Source organism: Aegilops tauschii, chromosome 3 (genome assembly GCF_002575655.3).
Source record: "Aegilops tauschii subsp. strangulata cultivar AL8/78 chromosome 3, Aet v6.0, whole genome shotgun sequence".
Lineage (NCBI taxonomy): Eukaryota > Viridiplantae > Streptophyta > Magnoliopsida > Poales > Poaceae > Aegilops > Aegilops tauschii.
The window spans coordinates 170,075,352-170,097,388 of NC_053037.3; the positions used below are offsets into that span (position 1 = coordinate 170,075,352).

The 22,037-nt window shown below is 45.4% G+C and overlaps 1 protein-coding gene and 1 long non-coding RNA gene across 2 annotated transcripts; one reads left to right on the forward strand and one right to left on the reverse strand.

Moving 5' to 3' along the window:
* The first annotated feature begins 9,544 nt into the window (after positions 1 to 9,544).
* On the forward strand, positions 9,545 to 12,533 carry LOC109769738 (uncharacterized). The gene is made up of 5 exons (XR_002234394.4): positions 9,545 to 9,933; positions 10,031 to 10,161; positions 10,260 to 10,369; positions 10,458 to 10,541; positions 12,257 to 12,533. It is a non-coding gene; the product is annotated as an uncharacterized lncRNA (long non-coding RNA).
* On the reverse strand, positions 10,785 to 15,760 carry LOC109769737 (protein HOTHEAD). The gene is made up of 6 exons (XM_020328462.4): positions 15,476 to 15,760; positions 14,535 to 14,889; positions 13,128 to 13,441; positions 12,282 to 12,670; positions 11,119 to 11,690; positions 10,785 to 11,028 (listed from the first exon to the last, which is right to left on the reverse strand). Exons 1-6 carry the CDS (start codon positions 15,543 to 15,545, stop codon positions 10,974 to 10,976), a joined length of 1,755 nt encoding a protein of 584 aa, XP_020184051.1. The 5' UTR covers positions 15,546 to 15,760; the 3' UTR covers positions 10,785 to 10,973.
* Positions 15,761 to 22,037: the final 6,277 nt, after the last annotated feature.

The following is a 22,037-nucleotide window of genomic DNA, read 5'->3' on the forward strand; positions in this document are numbered from 1 at the left end:
GCAGAAGATAGAGAAAAGATGAGTGTCGTCCCCTATGCCTCGGACATAGGGTCTATTATGTATGCCATGCTGTGTACCAGACCTGATGTAAACCTTGCCGTGAGTTTGGTAGGAAGGTACCAAAGTAATCCCGGCATGGAACACTGGACAGCGGTCAAGAACATCCTGAAGTACCTGAAAAGGACTAAGGATATGTTTCTCGTTTATGGAGGTGACGAAGAGCTCGTCGTAAAGGGTTACGTCGATGCTAGCTTCGACACAGATCTGGATGACTCTAAGTCACAAACCGGATACGTGTATATTTTGAATGGTGGGGCAGTCAGCTGGTGAAGTTGCAAGCAAAGCGTCGTGGTGGGATCTACATGTGAAGCGGAGTACATGGCAGCCTCGGAGGCAGCACATGAAGCAATCTGGATGAAGGAGTTCATTGCCGACCTAGGAGTTATTCCCAATGCATCGGGGCCGATGACTCTCTTCTGTTACAACACTGGAGCTATTGCCCTTGCCAAGGAGCCCAGGTTTCACAAGAAGACCAGGCACATCAAGCGTCGCTTCAACTCCATTCGTGAAAATGTTCAAAATGGAGACATAGATATTTGTAAAGTACATACGGATTTGAATGTCGCAGATCCGTTGACTAAACCTCTTCCATGGGCAAAACATGATCAACACCAGAACTCTATGGGTGTACGATTCATCACAATGTAACTAGATTATTGACTCTAGTGCAGGTGGGAGACTGTTGGAAATATGCCCTAGAGGCAATAATAAAATGGTTATTATTATATTTCCTTGTTCATGATAATTGCTATTGTTCATGCGATAATTGTGTTATCCGGAAATCGTAATACATGTGTGAACACATAGACCATAACATGTCCCTAGTGAGCCTCTAGTTGACTAGCTCGTTGATCAATAGATGGTTACGGTTTCCTGACCATGGACATTGGATGTCATTGATAACGGGATCACATCATTAGGAGAATGATGTGATGGACAAGACCCAATCCTAAGCATAGCACTAGATCGTGTAGTTCGTTTGCTAAAGCTTTTCTAATGTCAAGTATCATTTCCTTAGACCATGAGATCGTGCAACTCCCGGATACCGTAGGAATGCTTTGGGTGTACCAAACGTCACAACGTAACTGGGTGACCATAAAGGTGCACTACAGGTATCTCCGAAAGTGTCTGTTGGGTTGGCACAGATCGAGACTGGGATTTGTCACTCCGTATGACGGAGAGGTATCTCTGGGCCCACTCAGTAATGCATCATCATAATGAGCTCAATGTGACCAAGTGATTGCTCACGGGATCATGCATTACGGTACGAGTAAAGTGACTTGTCGGTAACGAGATTGAACGAGGTATTGGGATACCGACGATCGAATCTCGGGCAAGTAACGTACCGATTGACAAAGGGAATTGTATACGGGATTACTTGAATCCTCGACATCGTGGTTCATCCGATGAGATCATCGAGGAGCATGTGGGAGCCAACATGGGTATCCAGATCCCGCTGTTGGTTATTGACCGGAGAGTCGTCTCGGTCATGTCTGTGTGTCTCCCGAACCCGTAGGGTCTACACACTTAAGGTTCGGTGACGCTAGGGTTGTAGAGATATTAGTATGCGGTAACCCGAAAGTTGTTCGGAGTCCCGGATGAGATCTCGGACATCACGAGGAGTTCTGGAATGGTCCGGAGGTAAAGATTTATATATAGGGAGTCCAGTTTCGGCCACCGGGAAAGTTTCGGGGGTCACCGGTATTGTACCGGGACCATCGGAAGGGTCCCGGGGGTCCAGCGGGTGTGGCCACCTATGCCGGAGGGCCCCATGGGCTGAAGTGGGAAGGGAACCAGCCCCTGGTAGGCTGGTGCGCCCCCCATGGGCCTCCCCCTGCGCCTAGGGTTGGAGACCCTGGGGGTGGGGGGCGCCCCACCTGACTTGGGGGGCAAGTCCCCCCTTGGCCGCCGCCCCCCCTTGAGATGGGATCTCTAGGGTCCGGCGCCCCCCCAGGGCCCCTATATAAAGGGGGGAGGGAGGGCTGCGCACCCAAGCCCCTGGCGCCTCCCTCTCCCCCCGTAACACCTCTCCCTCTCGCTAAGCTTGGCGAAGCCCTGCCGAGATCCCCGCTGCTTCCACCACCATGCCGTCGTGCTGCTGGATCTCCATCAACCTCTCCTTCCCCCTTGCTGGATCAAGAAGGAGGTGACATCTCTCCCAACCGTACGTGTGTTGAACGCGGAGGTGCCGTCCGTTCGGCGCTAGGATCATCGGTGATTTGGATCACGACGAGTACGACTCCATCAACCTCGTTCTCTTGAACGCTTCCGCTCGCGATCTACAAGGGTATGTAGATGCACTCCTTCCCTCTCGTTGCTAGTAAACTCCATAGATTGATCTTGGTGATGCGTAGAAAATTTTAAATTTCTGCTACGATCCCCAACATCACTTTGAAAGTATATTGGCGAAATAATTAATGTCATCTTTGATCTCATCATGTCATACATAGTTTGATTGCATCTACTTAGAACAATCTACTCTCAGTAGTGTTTCTATGAGGTGCAAGCTATAAAATTCTTTTATAGCTCATCAGACATTCGCTAAATTTGTAACTCAAATATTCTTTTCTACAATCCTGTAGAAACATAATTTTCTTGTTATAATAATTTCTACTTCATTCTGAAAACCTTTTGAAACACTTCAAAAGATCCAGATTTATGTCTCAGTTAGTAAATATAAATATCTACTTGAGTCATCCTTGAAGATAGATAAATCCATTGCTTGTAACAACACTTATTGGACTACACACATCGATATGCAGATTGCCAATTATTTTGTTGCTCGTTCTCTATGGCCTGTGAACGGTATTTTAGTTTATTTACTAATTAAACAAAACTTGCAAGTGTCAGATGATTCTCAATCAGATGACTTTAAAATTCATCACTGTGAAATTTCTCCATGCTAGTTTCTCCAATGTGACTAAATGTAGTGCCACACACATGTGGTATTCTTTTAGTCTTGCGACATTTAGCGTCAGTGTTATGGAAGTTCAATTTTATTATCAATATTCATAACATACATCTTATTCACAATAAGATTATGCCATTTTGTTCATAATGTCGAACAATTATTTTTCTGTCATGGACAACCTCCTTCATAACATCGAACAACTATTATTCTGTCATGAAGAACCTCCTTGCAACTTCTATGCAATGGGCTAGAGTGTACAAAAACTCTAAAATGAATTATGATAGTAATAAATACAGAGGAAATACACGGATAGAAATACTGTAACCTTTCACAATCCATCAAAATATTTTAACCTCATTATTTGTTGGTCATTTAGGCCGTTCGAAGTTTCTTGCAACGATTTGCAATAATATGCAATCGAGTCGATATCCTTGTGATTAACCTTTTAACCACAATACCGAAGAATCAGTGATCAACAAATTGATCAATTTTTTCCAAGAACTACACTGTGCTTGACCAACCGCCTCTGCATCTCATAACTTGTATGACATTCATATATGAGTTGGAGACTCCGGTCTTCTTTTCTTTCTGCCTTTTACTTCTTCCAGTTTTACTTCAATATTTCTCTTATTCTCAGAATAAACAACAACTTTAAGAGTGGCGTCAGCCCCAAATTTTCCTAGGCATGTAAGTCTCATTACATCCTTTGGTTTTGTTCTTTCTCTACAAGTTTTCACCATCAACACATGACTGGCTTTCTTCCGGATCTTACACATTTCAGTCTTAAACACAGTTGAACATTTCACTAGAATTTGCAAACAAAACACTTCTTTATATATCGCATATCTTTTAGCCTTTGTTTGTTTCCGAAAACAATTTCTAGTTCCAAGAATATCACATAACTGTCCCAAACATTTTGAAGTTCGGGTTTCTTGGAAGCAAGCAGATCGTAATGCAATTCTAGATTTTGGATCAACGGACGTGAGTCTTGTTCATCCATAGCATCAGCAAGAGAGTATTGTAAACATGCAGTAGGACAAAATCCTTCTTGGCACTTTTAGAGGACAATCCTCCCAAAAATAAAGTTCCTCCCAAACATAAAGTTTCAACCAGATAAATAACAGTCAATCAATTTCAACAACAAAGATGGAACTGTGAGCCATAATTCTACAACTATAATGCAAACTACACATAGACATTGTTCATAATTAATTTGCACTAGTTATTAAACCTAATTAATACATAACTGTGCTCCCACTCAAATCAATATCTCTCATAATTGATAGTGAGTGACTCAAGATCCAAGCCTAGTTCTCACCATTGATGTGGAAATCACTGATGACAAGAATTTTGGCCGGTGGGCAAACTTTTGCCGATCATATCTCCATATGACTCTTGTTCATCTTTCGATGCTTTGTGCTCCGAGCTCAGAACGATTCTGCTAGAACTTCAAGACAACCGAGTGATATCTACAAGCATGGTCTGACCATCCTCGTCTTACACCTCGTGTCCCGTTTGTGCTCATGTGGACATGACCCACTCCGGAACGCTACATGTTATAGACGGTTGCAACACTGGGAAGAGCATCTTTTAGCTTGATATTTACTGTGAGAGATCACCCTAATAATTGACTACTGCACAATCAAAGGGTGCAAACAACAAAGGAATAAACATCTCAGGCAATTCATAATAGCATGATATGGTATAACCCTGGGCGCTGGGAGTTCTCCGTGATCGTCTTCAATCTCTCCAGTTGAAGCGACATGACAGCCAATATTTCACTGTTGTGGCGGCAATCTCAGAAAATGTTGCAGTGGCTACCGTTTCAGAAAACGTTGCTGTGGAACCAAAATCTGAAATTCTGTTGTGGAACGAAGTTATAGCTCCTCGTCCCGCGTCTTGGTACACCTTCTCCTCGTCGGGGTCCTCTGTGTACAACTTGCCACCATCACCTGTAACCTATCTCTACAATATTTATATTAAGGTGGAAATCTCGTGGCTCCAGCCATCATGCCGTGACGCGCAGGCCACTTAACATTACAACATATAACCATCTCATACATAAACTCATTATCACGACGAAGGCTATACCACATCATATGCAAACCCTGCAAAACCAAGTTAGATGTCCTCTAATCGGTTTGGCAAATTTTAATTACGTGGTTTTTAGGCTTTCCGAATAAACCTAGCAACCTACGTGCACACCATAAAGTGATAATCCTTGTTGTTAGATTAACTTTCGTGGTGTGTGAAAGAAGAGACTTAATTAAAAATCTTGTCCCCCACACTAAACTTCGTCTAATACACGTGATCCCCTAGAAGATCATCCATCTTCATTGGCCCCTTGCATATGCGGCGGTTCACTATTATTGACTATGGTGAAGCCCAAGGAACTGTTAGCATATCCTCGACGGCCAGAGCCGATCGATTGTCAGAACCTTGTGAAAGCCGACACCATGCCGTCAATGAACTGAATCAAAGCAACACTTGAGGGAAGCATAGCAAGAACATCACCCTCACATCCACATGTGATATAGATCACAACCTGCATCTACTCATAGAACCGCTCATGATGCCACTGTTGGGAAACCTAGTAGAAAACAAAAAAATCGCCCTACGATCACCCAGGAACAATATGAAGATGCATAATGGGTTGTAGTCAACGATTGTTACCGACTCCGGGAGTGCAGCGGAAGTAGACGAGTCGGCGTCGATCGTACTTGAACTCCCTTGAACGTTGATGACGATCCCGCAACCACCCACGAACGATCCCTCGAACGGGAGACCGAAAGCACAACCTCTCTACTTGGTTGCAAGCGTACAGTCTTCACGATCCGGCAGCGCTTCGCAGTCCAGAGCTAATCGTCGCCGGAGAATTAGAGGGAGGAGATTAGAACCACATGGGGCTTCTAATTATGAGGATTAGAGGTGGCTAGGGCTCACTCTAATTAGTCAACTAGGACCAACTAGAACGTGCACTAGATCAACTAGAGGAAGCTTCAAAACTTATGTATCCAAAGGGTGGAAATCCTCTAGTATATATAGGTTGGAGGGGAAGAGGAGGGCTGCCACCAAGGAGGGAAAGCCTCCTTGGGGCGCCACACAAGCGGGGGAGGAGTTGTACTCCTCCCTAGTAGGATACGGCCCCTCCTTAGGGAAGGAGGCGCCTACTCCACTTGGGCCCTTGTGGCCCAAGTTGCCTTCCACCTCTTGGCCTTTTTAGGCCCGATGATGCTAAACATTTTTAGAGCATTATATATATAATTTAACATCCCTAGAAACATTTTCACCTATATATAATTAATTGGTAATACCCGGCATTACCCGATATTCAGCAAAACCCTTCCGGTGACCCTGAAACGCTTCCGGAACTATTCCGGATGTTAATGAAACAATTCCACAAACATATTCTCATCACTCCCGCACCAATAACACTCAGCAGATCGTGATTACCTTAAGTTTGTGACCCGGTAGGTTCGGTAAATCATAGACATGAATGAAACTCCTTCGTTCAATGAATGATAGCGGAAACGTGTACATCCATATCGGTCCCTGTGATTACACGAATGATATTCGAGTGAATATTTGGTTATCATGTGATGTTCCCTTTGCTTCACGATACTTTACAAAACCCGGTGTGCATTGGCATCCTCCAGAGTCATCACCATGCTCACTATATCGTTCCTCCCGTTACTGGTTTTGTTCTTCTTTCTCGTTGACGTGTTCCGGCATCCCCGTGACGTAGTCACCTATGTTTGGCCAGACGATGATGAATGCCGTCACACCGAGAGGGCCCTAATAATATCTCTCCATCATCGGAGGAGCAAATCCCACTCTCGAGCTGTCCAGTCACTTGTCAAACTTCCCGGTGAGCCTGAAAGTTGTCGTTATGATCACCTTGTTACAAAATGGCACTTGAGCAACCCCAAAGCCCACCGTCTGGTAGGAAGTTACCGAGACACTCTCATGGTCTGTGGAACTAAAAACACGTGCTAACACTCTGTGTTATAATAGATGATTTCAGACGATATAATCACATAGTATAACAGACAAGTATTGGGTCAATTCAATATGATCATTCTTCTAACGTCATACCCTCAATGTTGTTTTAGGACTATCATTACACTTAACGATATCCGAAGATCCGAAAAAACGTGATCACCAACAACACTTGAGCCAGTCTTAGAGGCGAGATTGAGAACCTATTTTATTCCGTTTATCATTCCACACGTGCATATGAGTTTTCCACTATATCGCATATTCCAGGATTATAGCAGTTATAGCATGGAATATAAACTCTTAACTATGAATATGGAAATATAATAATACAATATTATTGCATCTAGGGAATATTTCCAACAATTACTACCACCAATTTTTCGGGGACATGTGCGAGGTCGTGCCATCTCCCCACTCGCATGAGCTCGGCGTCACATTCCCCTTGCCTGCACGAGACGAGACGAGACTGGCTGAGTGGAAACTACCGATCCGATCGTTCCTCACGCGAGAGCTCCTATTATTGCCGATTTGACCATTCCCCAATTGGCGCTCACGCGCATGAACTGTTGGTCGACCCATGAAGCTAGGTTAAACCGGTTGACCACTGGATTGGTTGACCATTGACCGGATAATCGTTGACTTAAAGAAAAACAAGAACTAAAAAAACAAAAATAAAAAAAGTTCATGAAATTGTAAAACTCCATAAAATATGAAAACAACTTCAGAAAACATGAAAAAGGTTTGTATATTTGAAAAAGCTCACAAATTCAAAAAGAGTTCACACATTTGAAAAAAATCACGAGAACAAAGAAAAAACTAAACATAAAAACAGGAAAAAGGAAAGAAAAAATTCATCGAAAGCTTCTAGAAGCTCGAGAAAAGGCACTGATGAAACATGCAAAAACAAAACAGCGACCGCTCATGGATTGGTCGGTCCATTTACCACCTACATCCTAATGAAAGGTTAGCGCCTACACAGACTGCAAATAGCGCTATAAGCGTCAAATAGATATTGACTTCTCACGGCCTGGCTGGCAGGTGTTTGAGGCTCGTGAAGGCTAAAATTTCAATGCAACTTAGCTAAGCCCAAAATTGGGCCAAAATCATTGTTTCGGCCTTTTTACTAACTTTAGCAAACCCGTCTGAAAACTTTTGCACGATTTGACCTTTTTTGAAACATCAAAAGCCACAGTGTTTTTGCTATACTATGCAACGTTGGTGATATTGATGTTTCTGGCCTGATCACGACCTGCTGAGTAGCCGTCGATCTTCTACGTGATAGGGTAAAAACGCTGAACCGCCACGCATTACCGGAAACGCCACATATCCCGGCGTTTCTACCCTGCTAGGGCTTGGGGCATTTCCAGTTACGCATGCCCACCACTTATCGTCTTATCTTCGGGAACACTGCCGCTTATCTATTCAGGGCAGAAACGCTAGGCACTTTGGCATATATTTTTTTTAAATGAAGGAGGACCCCCGGCCTGTGCATCTCGACGATGCATGCAGCCACTTTATTAATTATTCACATAAAACCTTACAAAGTCATACAATAGTAAGACTAAAGTCACCGTCTAGGCAACATCTGCTGCTACTCCTATCCAGTTGATGTAGGGATGCTGATAGTCTGGGCCTAATATCAAACAGACCTCGCAGCCAAACCTAACATCTATGACCTGAGGTTCCAACCAGGACGTCTTCCGGGTATGGGGCACCCACCAGTCCGGCGCACTCGTCAACCCGGACGCCTGCCGGGTATGAGGCCGCCGCCGCCACCTGCCACCAATCCATCTTCAGAGCTGTACTGTTGCATCTACCGTGCCAGGTCTCTCTGCCATCGATGCCACCACGACGCCAGACAGCGTCGTCCTCCTGCGCGAGTCCATCCTCGCACATCGGACGCTGAATCTGCACTGCGCCACGCCGTCGAGATCCGTCGCCTTCAATGTGTAGGATGAAGCACCGCTCCACCTAAGATGCGGTCCACTGGTCCCTCGAGCCCGTGCACACCTCCAAGAACGACGCCCCCAAGGGGGGAACGACATAAGAACGCCGCCGTCTTCCGATCAACTGATCTAGGATTTCCTCCGGAGGTAGCAGACAGTGACCTTGAAACTCTCCTCGGCGATGCCTTCAAGAAGGGAATGTCGCAAAATAGCGCCGCCACTGCCGGCTTTGGCAGTAAGCCGAAAGCAAGTTTTCACCCAGATCCGTTCGAAGGACCTCCATCAAGCATCTCGTGCACGGATCGCCGCCATCTCTGCCGGGGACTGGACGATGGATCCAGGCCGCCGCCGCCTGACCGGCTACGGCACCACCGCGGTGCCTAAGCCGGCGCCGTCAGGCCCACCATGCCCGCCTGTGGCATATATGTGTGAGAAAGAAACGCCAAAAGCATTCACGTTACCAGAGGTTCGGGTCATGCTACAAAATCTGAAAGATTTTTTTCTTACTAAAGTTACTAAGAAAGATCAAAACAGTGATTTTGAAAGCCTTGGCGTTATCAGAGGTAGGGATCATGCTACAAAAAGTGAAAGAGTTTTTTTATTAAAGTTACTAAGAAAGGTCGAAACAGTGATTTTGGCTCCAAAATTGCATCGCCGGGCCTGACTAGGTGGAATGCAGGTACACCTCTAGGACAACCGCGGCCGCCGCTTCGAGCAGGAGGTCGGCGTGAAGGAGGAGCGCGGCAAGCGGGAGTTTGGCATCTTCTGTCCTCTGCCCCGTCGCACCACCGTGGTTGCGCCGCCAACGTCCAGACGACGGCCCTCTCCTGCCGCTAGATGCCTCCGCTGAGACGACGCTGCCAGAGGCAACGACCAGCAGCCTCACCGGTGCCCTCGCGCGCGAGCGGACAGGCGCCGGAAGAATTTGGTTCCAGCGCTGCTGCAGGTCGCGCTCGCGTTGCTGCTCTACATCGGCCTCGGTCTCCCCGAGGCGTCGCCGCCGTTTCTGTTCAGATTGTATGTGAAGTGCAGAGTACATTGCTGAACTGAACCCCTAAATTTCTGAAGATTCTGAAGTTTTTGGTAATTGCATGTTCGTTCGGTGTGCGAGGAGGTGGTCTGACGAGCGGGAGACAAGTCACCTGGCCAACTGGGCAAGCACGGCAACACGGAGGAGCTCCCGATGATTCATGTCAGATGGGTGACGGTGCTCCAGGTCCAGGTAGCCAGAACAAAAAGAATCAGGTAAATCCAACTTAATGTCATGCCAAGCTTTAATAACCTTCTGTTGATACAATTTGTTGCAATTTCACTACTACTCTTGATCTTATCACGCGATGCAGACCAAAATACGTGATACAAATTATTTGTTGTGGAAGGTGCTCGTTGTAATACAGAATGGGAACAAAAATCGCCTGCAGTTTGCAGGATGGGAAGCACACGACTGGATATAGTTGAGTGAAATCTTAAAGTGTATGAGTGAGATTCTTTTACTTTCTGTCGTTGATGTTCATCATCATCCTCATTGTTGCCTGGACCAGTACCTGAAGAAGCCATTAGGGGACAAGAGAGGTTACTTCCTTGTGATTTGGAGAATTCACCTCTGCTTCTACCAACAACAGATGGTTAGAAGATCTGCCCCCCGGCCGTATATTTTTTTATCTGTTTGGCGCTATTTTCTGACATGTTAGTATCATTTTCTGTAGTTCTAGATAACATCGCACTCTCTGCACATTGATTCTTCATGAATCAAAATGTTTCATAGTCTATGATTACATTTCGTAGAGTTTGTCTTGTCCACAGTGTAAGAAACTATCATATGAATGCTTTATTTTTGAAGATCCTTTGGAGCAAAAAGGGTGGGAATGTGAATGTAACATAATATTTTGGTAGGCCATATATATATATATTTCCACATGAATGGTAAGAATACAGATGATAATACTAGTGCTTCTTTCTTTGGTGGTCGTTGATGAATCTCTTCAAAAATTACTATTTACTTCTCTCCTAAGTCACATTCTTACATGATGAACAAGATAATAATGTCCAAGTATCTATTATACTCCAGCCGCCCGTCCTAACCTTTCCCTTAAGATCTTTACTCCCATGTATCTGCACGTCAAATACAACAAAGAAAGATCAAACCCTGGATTTCAAATGAATTTAATAAAATGCAAACTATATTATGTTTCTGTGCTGTACCTGCCCATCATCATGACTGTGGCTTGTGGGTTTGTTCCTGGCGACCTGGATAGGGTTGATCCGTCAATTACCCGGAGGCCTGAGGCGCCAATCACTTTGTACTGTTGGTCAACCACCTTGCCTACATGGCATCCTCCATGGTAATGCCAGATGGTGACCACTGTATCCCTGCAAAACTGCTCCAAGGATGTGCTGTCATCTGTATGCTTCGGTATCAGGTTTATGTTAGCTGCTACACTCATATTGAGCAGTTTTTCCATTGAATATCCACCATCTTTGGGAGTGAAGTTTGAGAAAGTGTTTGTACTAATTATTTTCTCTATGGTCTTGATCCCGTAAACACATCGTCTCAGATCCTGTGGATGCTTGAAGTAGTTGAAGGTGACGATAGGATTGCTGTTGGGATCAGTGTCCACAAGAACTAGATTGCCAGTAGACAGCGGGCCATCAATCTTCGAAAGAATAAACCCTCCATGGAATACTTCTTTGGGCAGGCTATTTTTGTTACGTACATACTTATGGACTGCTTCTAAACTTCTGTCCTTTGGAGGAATCGTCGATAACTGCCCAATCTGCATTAGAATGCCAAAAGGTCATAAGCATGAAAACTGCCGTGCTTCTAAGGAAGTATATGCCTGTGTTTGGATGATTGTGGCTCGGGCGGTTTGCTTTATATATAAAGTGGGGCGAAAGCCTTTTCAGTACTTTGAAAGATAACTCTAGTTTATAACATTGACGATAAGGAATTCAGAAAATTTTATTATGTGATACAAATAGGAAAGTAGGTAGTTGCAAATGAGTGTAGCTGCTGCATAATTTGATTCTTACCTACATGTTAGTATATATTCTGATTTGTTTATATGCTTATCTTGGGCACCTGCAAGCTAAAGCTTAACAGATAAAGCTTGGGAAGTTGGTTCCAAAAAGCCCATTTTAGGGTGCATATTTTTATAGATTGGTCGTGCAAGATGTATTGTTTTGCTCAAAAGCTTTTGTGATGCACCATGACAGTTTTGTAAACTGAAATGCACTACCATGATACTTTTGTTAACTGAAATGCACTACCATGATACTTTTGTTAACTGAAATGCACCATGATACTTGTAAACTGTAATGAAATCCTCGAATTTTATTTCAGGTAACAATCATGATTGATGCCAAACCTCAGCAGACATGATTCCATGGTGGCAGTGGATGCTGTCCCCTGTCTGGCCGAAACCGCTGCTGGCTTCGATAAACACACCATCATCAGTTATTCCAACAGTCTCAATAAGAGATTGCTTTGGGGGATCCTTGGTGGGTATAAATACGGAGCTCAGTGGGTTGTCTGACATCCCTTTACCCACGTGTTCGTTGTGAAAAACTATAGAAATGTTATGCTTCTTAAGTTCACTCCTTGGTCCAATACCGCTGATCAATAACAGCTGGGGGCTTCCAATTGCACCGGCAGAGACAATAATCTCGCTGCCTCTCTTTTGGCTGAGAAAGGCTTGATGGTGCCCACCATTCTCATCCTTGAATTGAACCCCAATAGCACTCTGTTTCTGATGTCCTGTGCAAGAGATGAGGTTACTATAACAATATGATTCTGCAGTACCTAATGTTTTTGTTTTAAGTATGTGTTTTCGTAGCTTCCTTCTTATGGAAGTGGATACAGATTATGGAGGAAATTGTATGTCCGGTGCAAAATTATTGACCAAAACTAACTACATTCAGCCAGAAGCAAAATTATTGACAAACACAGTCATCATATTAAAGGCACATATGCTCATCATGCTTTATAAGTGGACGCCGTGAACTCGTGGGTTTGAATCCTCAAAACACCATTTTCTGTTCAGTTTCCTTTTTCTACAAATAAGTTAAATTTGTCCTAAATTTTGTGAAACAATTTCCTGAAACTTCTGAGATCTCCAGTTACCAGATTTCTCACTGGGTGCTTTGTTCTTTTCTACCATGGAATTTTTTTGTGATTATAAGAGCTACTACTTACTTGGATTATTATCGCTTACCATGTCTCGTTTTGAAAATTACTTTGTTCACACTAGCATGAAGCAGCACTCTGAGGTTGTCAGGATTTGCAGCAGCTAGGAGGTCAGCAGCAGTGTGCCGGTACCCAGCCTCATCAAAGATGGTTCCCCCAACTTTGGTTCCAAAGAGATGGTCATAGGTATATCCATTGTAAGGCGATACCCCTGCTTCAAGCAGCCCATCACGAAGGGCAGCTTGCCAAGGTGCAATCTTTGGCCAATAAACAATCCTCTCTTCGACCCAGGGGTAGGACTGATTCACCAACTCTTCATCCCATCCTGCATCCTTCACAAATCTGCATGGACAAGCGCATGATAATTGGTTACAAACTTATAAGGCCTTACTAATACTAATGTTTGACATGATAGGTTCAGTCCAATAGGCACAGTTGCCCGTCTTGTCGAAACCAGATTTTATGCTATCTTATAGTTATAGTTGGCCGTATGCTTATGCGAGCAATTTCCTTCTTATATTCTTATAAGGTTCCTGTAATAACTGGCATATATTTTTCTAGTTTGACACTGCAGATGTTTCAAAAAACTCAGCTACTGCAATGGTTAATGAATTCTGCCACGACATTCTAAGCCTTTCAGGACTTATGGCAAACTTTAGTGGAATTCGGCTATTTGGTTATTCATCATTCTATGTTACCAAATCAAACAAAAATGTATTAGTGATCTTTTGCAACTTTTCTTCGATGCTCATTTTCAGTCCTTCACCACTCCATAGTATGCATCGGTGTGCAGCTATATAAACTCCAATAAGAAAGTCACATAGCCTTACTGGCTTCCCTCCAAATCTAATTACTCCCCTGCTAGCTCTAATGTTGTTGAGCGACAATTAATGCGTCTGATATCTGTCCTGCAACTGCAAAATAAATTCTACCACTATGATACTCAACTAGAAGCTATGAAAAATCCATGTGAAAAAACATGTGACAAATCTCCAGTCAGAGCATAAGGTATTTCAAGACCAGGTACAGTTATGGGGCTGAAAAGGTTTTTTAGTAATAACTTTTATGGCTACCTCTAAGATCGTTGGCTTCTCCCATCAGCCATTTTGTTGACTCTTTAGTGTTGAGACTGGTCTAATCTTTGCTTAAGACAGAAGATATGAACACTGCTTTGTGAATGTGACATACTAACACACCTACAGTGGGGCTTCAGATTGAATAGCTGTGAAATATCCTGGTATATCTGATCAACCATGCTGAACCACTTAATTCTTGTGATAGTAAGATCAAACAGGATTATTCCCATCTTTTGATATCGATATTTCCTATTCAGGTTATTAAATAACTACTTATTTTAACTTTCGCTTAAGTTTATTTGCACAGTAAATGGATCTTAAGCTAGGTTAGATAGCTGAAAACATGACACATTGCGTACCTTCGGTTGGCTCGGCTGTAGAAGCCGGCATTTATACATGTTCCGCCACCTAGAACCTTTGCTCGGGAATTGATGACACCATCAGTGGAGATGAATCCCTGAGATGGGGAATTCTTCGATTCATCGGTCAAGCAAATGTGGAAGTTCTCAAGGTATGAGATGTTGCGGTTGCCATATGGAGATCCACCTCTCTCAAGCAACAGCACCTTGTACTTTTTCGACAGCGTTGCTGCCAATGGGCATCCAGCCGTGCCCCCGCCGACAATGATGTAGTCATATGCTTCATGCTGGATTTTGGAGAAACTGCTCGCCTTCCGGAGGGGAGGGAGATCCGGTGTGGCGGAATGTTTTCTTCCTGCAAGTTTAAGTGTTTGATATTATTGCCTGGAGCTGCTTGGTACAGGTTAATACTATTTCAGTCAGTTTTCTTCTTCTATCTTGATATATATGAGGATGTCTCAACCTGGTTATGCTAACTCTTCCTGCTTTTCATCAGGTTTCTTCTGGTTATAAATAATTCTACAGGTTGTGAAAAGAAGGTACATCTTTTCCAGATTCCACACCTTGTTTTTCCAGCCTTTTACTTGGAAATGACGCTTTCTTATGTACCATTACATGCCAAACATTCTTACAACGACAAAGTGCCACTTCAGGACTAAGGAAACAATATCAAAATCATAATGTAGGATAATTAGAAATAGATGACAAGTTGCCTTTGTTATCAACGAATGTAGCCAAAATGTCTAAATAAAGGCCCATGCTCCTAAGCCAGTTCAAAATCTGTGGATAATAGCCATGGTGGGTATAACAACAAGCTTATCGGCAGAAACAAAGAAGGTAAACATCGAGGGATCAAAACTCCAACTCTGAACCATTGAGCTTTTTTCTAGGGGAGACGCAGTTTTGAGAAGCATAGATAAGCTCAAGCAGATGGAATGTACCTTGAGATAATCTGACGAAACAGAGGAACGCCAAGATCTTGAAGAACTCCCCTCCGCTGATCAAACCCATTGAAACCAAAGAGCTCCCCTTGTTTTGTTCTCTTTTCCCCTTTCTTTTTCACCTCTGACTCTGCGTACTTGCCTTCTGTCTGGTGCTCTCTGATTTCTCCACCTCGCAACCTTGCCCAATGCATTTCACTCGTTTATGTAGACAGTAGCAGCACCGTGGAATTGAGAGAGCTATTGTGTACATTCATTCAAGGGCGCTCACCCACACCATTAATTGCCATTCAATGCAGTGCAGCACTGTCCAGTAGTACTACAAGTCAGATTTATGGACTTCCTCATCAGCCAACCAACCACAACGAAACTGCTGTGAATATTTTACCCACCGCCCTGATTTACATGCATATCTCCCTCTCGCTTCTTTCAAACTCAGTGACGTTTTTATTTCATTTTCGGTGACTATAGGCAGATTTTGAAGAATGTCCACTTTTCAAACCTGAGCTATTGTAGAAGTTCATTTTTCAACCTTGAACTCTGAAACTGGTTGGTGTTTTCAACTTTGATCTCTTGAAAAAGTTCACTTAACCCCCTTGGCCCTATCGCAGATGATTTTGTGCTAACAAGAACAACTCGTGACATGAACGAGCATCAATTTTACACGCCAGCACTGCGATGTTAGCAGTCTAATTAAAACTTCTACAAAAATCGAGAAATCAGGAACCTGGCTTGGCTGGGAAGAGAAGTGAAAGGGATAGGTAGAGAAGTAGTACAGTACAGATTAGCGATTAGAAGAGAGGGCATACTTTTTTCCTAATTTAAATGAGTAAAGTTCACAAAATTACAAGTTTAATGTACAAACTATCACATCTGACTAAGTTTAAGCAACATATTATCGCATCTGTAATTTTGGGATACACTTTGGTTCTTATAGTTTTGTGAAATTGATTCTTAAATAGATAGTTTTGTGATATATTTAATCCTAATTAGGTTACTTTGTTTCTTAAAATGTACTGTAGTTCTGTGAGAGACATCTTTAGGAAAATTTCTGTGATATACGTGCTCCCTAAATCTGTAGTTTTGTGAGATTGATCCTCAAATCCGTACTTCTGGGATAGGTTTTCACATTAGTTTTTCGACAAACAGACAGGGGCACCCCTTTCAATTAGAAGACATGCAATTTTGTGAAATTTACTCAATTTAAATACACAGGCAGGTTGCTTTATCTGTAAAGCGGGGCGAAAGCCTATTTCGATTATGTGTATCTTTATAGTCTGAGTAGGCCATTGACCATTTTGAATAAAACTGAACATTGTAGACAATTTCTGATACAGTTAAGAGTCCTCGTTCACCTAGACTTTATTCTCAATAAACCAGCTCCCTTCAGTCGAATCCTGTTCCAAGAAGACTAGATTTCTTTCTTGTTTTTTTGAGGGTAAGAAGACTATATTTCTTATTCTATTGTATCCTCCCGTCTGCCCAGAGGTGTTGCTTTCAAGAAAGAGAAGGGCTGAGGAGGGTGTAGAAAAGGCGTTGTTTAAGATGACAAACCACTATCTGGCCTGATATTGACAAGATACATGATACTCTATTGCCATTACTTCAGAAAATGGTTTTGTAACACCAATGTGTCTGTCATTGAATGATCTCGCTCAATTGGTTAGCAAATTTGAGGTTAGCATCATCGTACTCTAGATTACATAGGAATTATCAGTGATAGGTATGGACGGTACTCTAGATTGCATAGGAATTGTCAGTGATACGTATGGACGTCTAGTACTATCCAGTCGGTAGGCATATACCAACTACTAACTATAACAATTTAATTACTTCACAATTAACCAATAAATATTTACTACCTAAAGAAAAAACAGAAAAAAAAAGGTGAACAAAATCTCAGCTCGGTTATTGCCGGCCGTTGGTGGAGGAGGCCATCCAGGGCCGTGGGGATTTGCCGGAGTGCGCCGTTGGAGAGGAGCGGGGCGGCTGGCATTGGCAGACGGCCGGGCCGAGGGACGGGGCGGGGTGGCAGCGGTGGGGAGGACGAGGTGGCAGCGGCTATAGCTAGGTCACAGCCGAGCCTGCCTCACACAGTCACACTGGTTTGTACTTTATAACACGCGGGAGACGAAGAGTCAGGGCTTTCCCAAGTTCTTTTTGTCAAGGACTCGGAAAGCTGTCTACGTGGTGATTTAAGAAAAACTGTAAATGTCTGACGGAAATTATGCCGAGTCCCATTTTACAGGCGCTCAGCAAAAGCAGTCCGCTGTGACAGAGCAGATGCCAGCTACCGCGATCACCACGTAGCGCCAGATTTGCTGGGTGCCTTCAATCCAGCACAACTTGACATAGGCCATATATAAGCCGAGTTTATTTCGCTTGTCGAGTCCTTATTGTCCGGCTCTCGTCAATGGCAAGTCTCTGCCGAGTTCGAATTGTTACCGAGATCTGTACTCAGCTTACATAGTCATTGCCGACAGCCCGTGTTCGGGAACTCGGCGAAACGGTAAGCACTCGGCACAGAGGGATTTTTCAGTAGTGTATGGACATGTCCATTACATAGGCATTTCGACAACCGCCCGACTCACTTTAGCCGACCTCCTTGACAATATCCAGTCGGAAGTTAGGCTAGGGGCAAGGGCGGGTGCGAGGGCTGGGCTCGCTACCAGTTGAGGTGGTGCCTATTGATGAGGGCATGTCCCTAGGGTAGGGTCACACGCCTGACCTAAATACCTTCTCCAAAGGCATCACTCTAAAGCCAGAAGCATTCGAGGGGTACCATCACCCACTCGACCAGAAACATTTCCACTCGGAGGAGTCAAGATCACTCGACCGTAACAAGAAACACTCGACGGACAGAAGACCTAAAGTCACTCTACACAGCAACGGTTGAGCATTAACTCCTAGACTTAATAGCCATTTATAACACTTTATTACGGACGTTACCAGTAACGCCCCCTCTTGATGTACCTTAAATCCCTTGTAACGTGGGCTGGGGTGCTGGCGCACTCTATATAAGCCACCCCCTTCACATGCACAAGGGTTCGCACCCCCTGTAACACACACGCATATAATCCAGTCGACCGCCTCGGGCTCCGAGACGTACGGCTGTTACTTCCTCCGAGAAGGGCATGAACTCGTAAAACTCATGCGTACAGCTTTTCCATAGCTAGGATCTTGCCTATACATCCCTACCCCCCATTCTACTGTCAGACTTAGAACCACGACAGTTGGCGCCCACCGTGGGGCAAGTGTCTTAGCGACTTGTTGGAGAAGTTGCAATTTTTCCGATCCCCATCAGCATGGTTTCAGGCGGAGGATTGGCCGAGGGCCGCGAGATCCGTCTTGGCGCGCTCGTGTTCGTCGCCGACGACTCCGCTTGGCTCCAAGAAGCTCCACTCGACGTCGAGGCGCTCCCCGTCCGCGAGGCAACGCACTTTCGCGCGTGCGTCCGCGGCGTCCTCCTGCGGCAGCCGTCGACCCAGTATCAGTCGGCTCCGGTGGCGTCTTCACTCCCTGCTGCCCGCCGACACAAGCGTTCCGGTCGGTCGAGGCTCCAGCGGTGGGTGAGGCACGCGGTGGCTCGCCAGTCGGCCACCCCCAAGTCGCGGCAATCGAGCCCGACGAAACTCTCTACGGCCTGTTCGACTGGCCCCGTTGAGACCGCATCCGAGTGCGACAGCAGCGACCCCCTGGCGGAAGTCCTGATGGTCAACGAACTGCGCAGTCCTCCTGGCTTCCCCCGCGATGACAGTGGTGATGGCGGAGGCGATCCGTCGCGTGTCCACGAGGAGTACCGCCCCGAGCCCCTCTCTTCGCAGCAGAGGGAAGAGCTTCGCCGCCGTAACATGGATGTACTTCACACTCCTATCGTTGGAGAAACCCCCGAGGCCCGGGCCTTGGAGGAGGTGCGCCTGGCCAACTTGGCTGAGCGCACTCGACTGGAGAATCTCCAGCACACACTCGACGAGCGTGCTCGGCAGCGAGTTCCTGAATCCAGTCGACGACAACTTTTTCCGCCTCCAACCCAGGTATATCGAACCCCGATCCAGAATCTCACAGCTGCTGCCCGAATAGCGGAGTCGATTCAGCCTTCCCAGTCGGAGGCTGGTAGGGGTTTGATGCAGATCCGGGCTTTGCTCCGGGCGGCGGGGGAGCAGAACACAGCAGTGTCACAGTCTCGGAATAGGATTCATAGTACATCTGTAATGGGAGACACAGTTCAGTCGGCTCATGGCCCAAGATCACCTCCAAGGCGTGAGGGACGTGGAGACCGACAGGATCAGTACAGAAACCGTGAGCAGTATGATCGTCGCCGAGTACCCACGCCTCCCCCAAGGAGTGGGTCATACGCGCCTCGGCAACACGATGACAGGCGCCCTCACAGTGGTGGGCGAAGGATTCCAGTCGACCCCCGAGAGCCGGGCTTTGACGCGAGATCCATTCTCGTTCAAGGTCTGGTTGACAGGAACAGAGCACACAGAGATGGCCACGATAGAGATTACCCGACCGGCAGCAGAGTGCATGTTTCAGGTCCCGAGTGTTTCAGCAGAGCCATCAGAGCAGCAGTGATTCCTCCCAACTTCAGGTTGGCGACTGGAGTCAGCAAGTTCACTGGTGAGTCCAAGCCTGACACTTGGCTTGAGGACTACCGAGTGGCTGTGCAGATTGGTGGTGGCAATGATGAAGTGGCCATGAAGCACCTTCCTCTGATGTTAGAGGGCTCGGCCAGAGCGCGGTTGAATTAGTTAGCACCTGGCAGTATTTATAGCTAGGAAGAGCTTGCCCGAGTGTTTGTCAAAATATTTGAAGGTACATGCAAACGGCCAGCAGGGCTAACGGAGCTACAGTCTTGTGTGCAGAAGTCGAATGAAACTTTGAGAGATTATATCCAGAGATGGATCACGTTGCACCACACGGTGGAGAATGTGTCTGATCACCAAGCAGTTTGTGCCTTCAAGGAAGGCGTCAAGTATCGAGAATTGAATCTGAAGTTCGGTCGTACCGGAGATATGTCTCTGAGTCGAATGATGGAAATTGCCACCAAGTATGCTCATGGTGAAGAGGAGGATCGGATCCGGAGTGGCAAGCACAAAACAGTCGCCCACGAAACCGGGGGAGGAAACTCTAGTCGGAAGCAGAAGCGTAAAGCCGAGCCAGCTGCTCCCGGAGAAGCCTTAGCCGTGACTCAAGGAAAGTTCAAGGGGAAGGCCAAAGGGCCATGGAACCCCAAGAAAGTAAAAGATCAAGATGGAAATGATGTGTTGGATTTACCATGCCACATTCACACCAAAAAGGATGAGGAGGGTAATCTCATTTATCTGAAACATACCACTCGACAATGTCGGCTCCTAATCCAGCAGTTCCGAGAGAAATAGCCCACAGAAAAGGAGAAAGACAAAGTTGAGGATAAGGAAGAGGATGATGATGGTTACCCCCACGTCAATTCCACTCTGATGATTTTTGCTGATGTTGAGAGCAAAAGTCGACTGAAAGTCATCAATAGAGATGTGAACATGGTCGCTCCGGCGATGCACAGTTATTTGAAGTGGTCCCAGACTGCCATTACATTCGACCAGTCTGATCACCCGACACACATAGCCACCCCTGGGAGGCAAGCTTTGGTGGTCGACCCAGTCGTCGAAGGCACTCGGTTGACTAAGGTTCTGATGGATGGTGGCAGTGGCCTGAATATACTGTATGCGGAGACCTTGAAAGGAATGGGCATTCTGATGTCCAGACTTAGTGAAAGCAATATGAGTTTCCATGGGGTTATTCCTGGCAAGAAGGCTGAGTCACTCGGCCAGATCGCCCTCGATGTGGTTTTCGGTGATTCCAAGAATTACCGCAAAGAAAAGTTGACGTTTGAAGTCGTCGATTTCCAGAGTGCTTATCATGCTATTCTGGGCAGGCCGGCTTATGCACGTTTCATGGCTCGACCATGTAACGTTTACCTCAAATTGAAGATGCCTGGTCCTAAAGGAGTGATCACTATCACTGGCAATCGGAAGAAGGCAGAAGAGTGTTTCCAGAAGGGCTCAAAGATCGCCGATGCGCAAATGGCAGTAGTGGAATTGCAGGAGTATCAAAAAATGCAGATCTGGGTGATTTGTTGCGAGCTAAGAAGCCTGCCACGGATTCAGCATTTCAGTCGTCTGGTGAAACGAAGCCGATTCATATTCACCCGACCGATCCCAATGCTGCTCCGACTCACATTTCGACAACACTCGACTCCAAATAGGAAGAAGCACTCATCCAGTTCCTCCGTGAGAACTGGGACATCTTTGCATGGAAACCTTCTGACATGTCGGGTGTTCCCAGGGGGCTGGCTGAGCACCGTTTGCGAGTCGACCCAAAAGTGAAACTAGTTAAAGAACATCTTCGACGGTCCGCCGTACAGAAAAGAAAAGCAATCGGTGAAGAAGTGGCTCGGCTCCTAGCAGCTGAGTTTATCCGAGAGATTTACCACTCCCAGTGGCTAGCCAACGTTGTCATGGTCCCCAAGAAGGACGACTCACTTCGCATGTGCATTGACTTCAAGCATATCAATCGGGCATGC

Coding starts and splice junctions, on each gene's coding strand:
- LOC109769737 (XM_020328462.4), bottom strand. CDS start 15,545: ATGGGTTTGATCAGCGGAGGGGAGTTCTTCAAGATCTTGGCGTTCCTC. Junction 14,890..15,475: donor TTTCGTCAGATTATCTCAAG/GTACATTCCATC, acceptor TTAAACTTGCAG/GAAGAAAACATTCCGCCACA. Junction 13,442..14,534: donor TACAGCCGAGCCAACCGAAG/GTACGCAATGTG, acceptor TTGTCCATGCAG/ATTTGTGAAGGATGCAGGAT.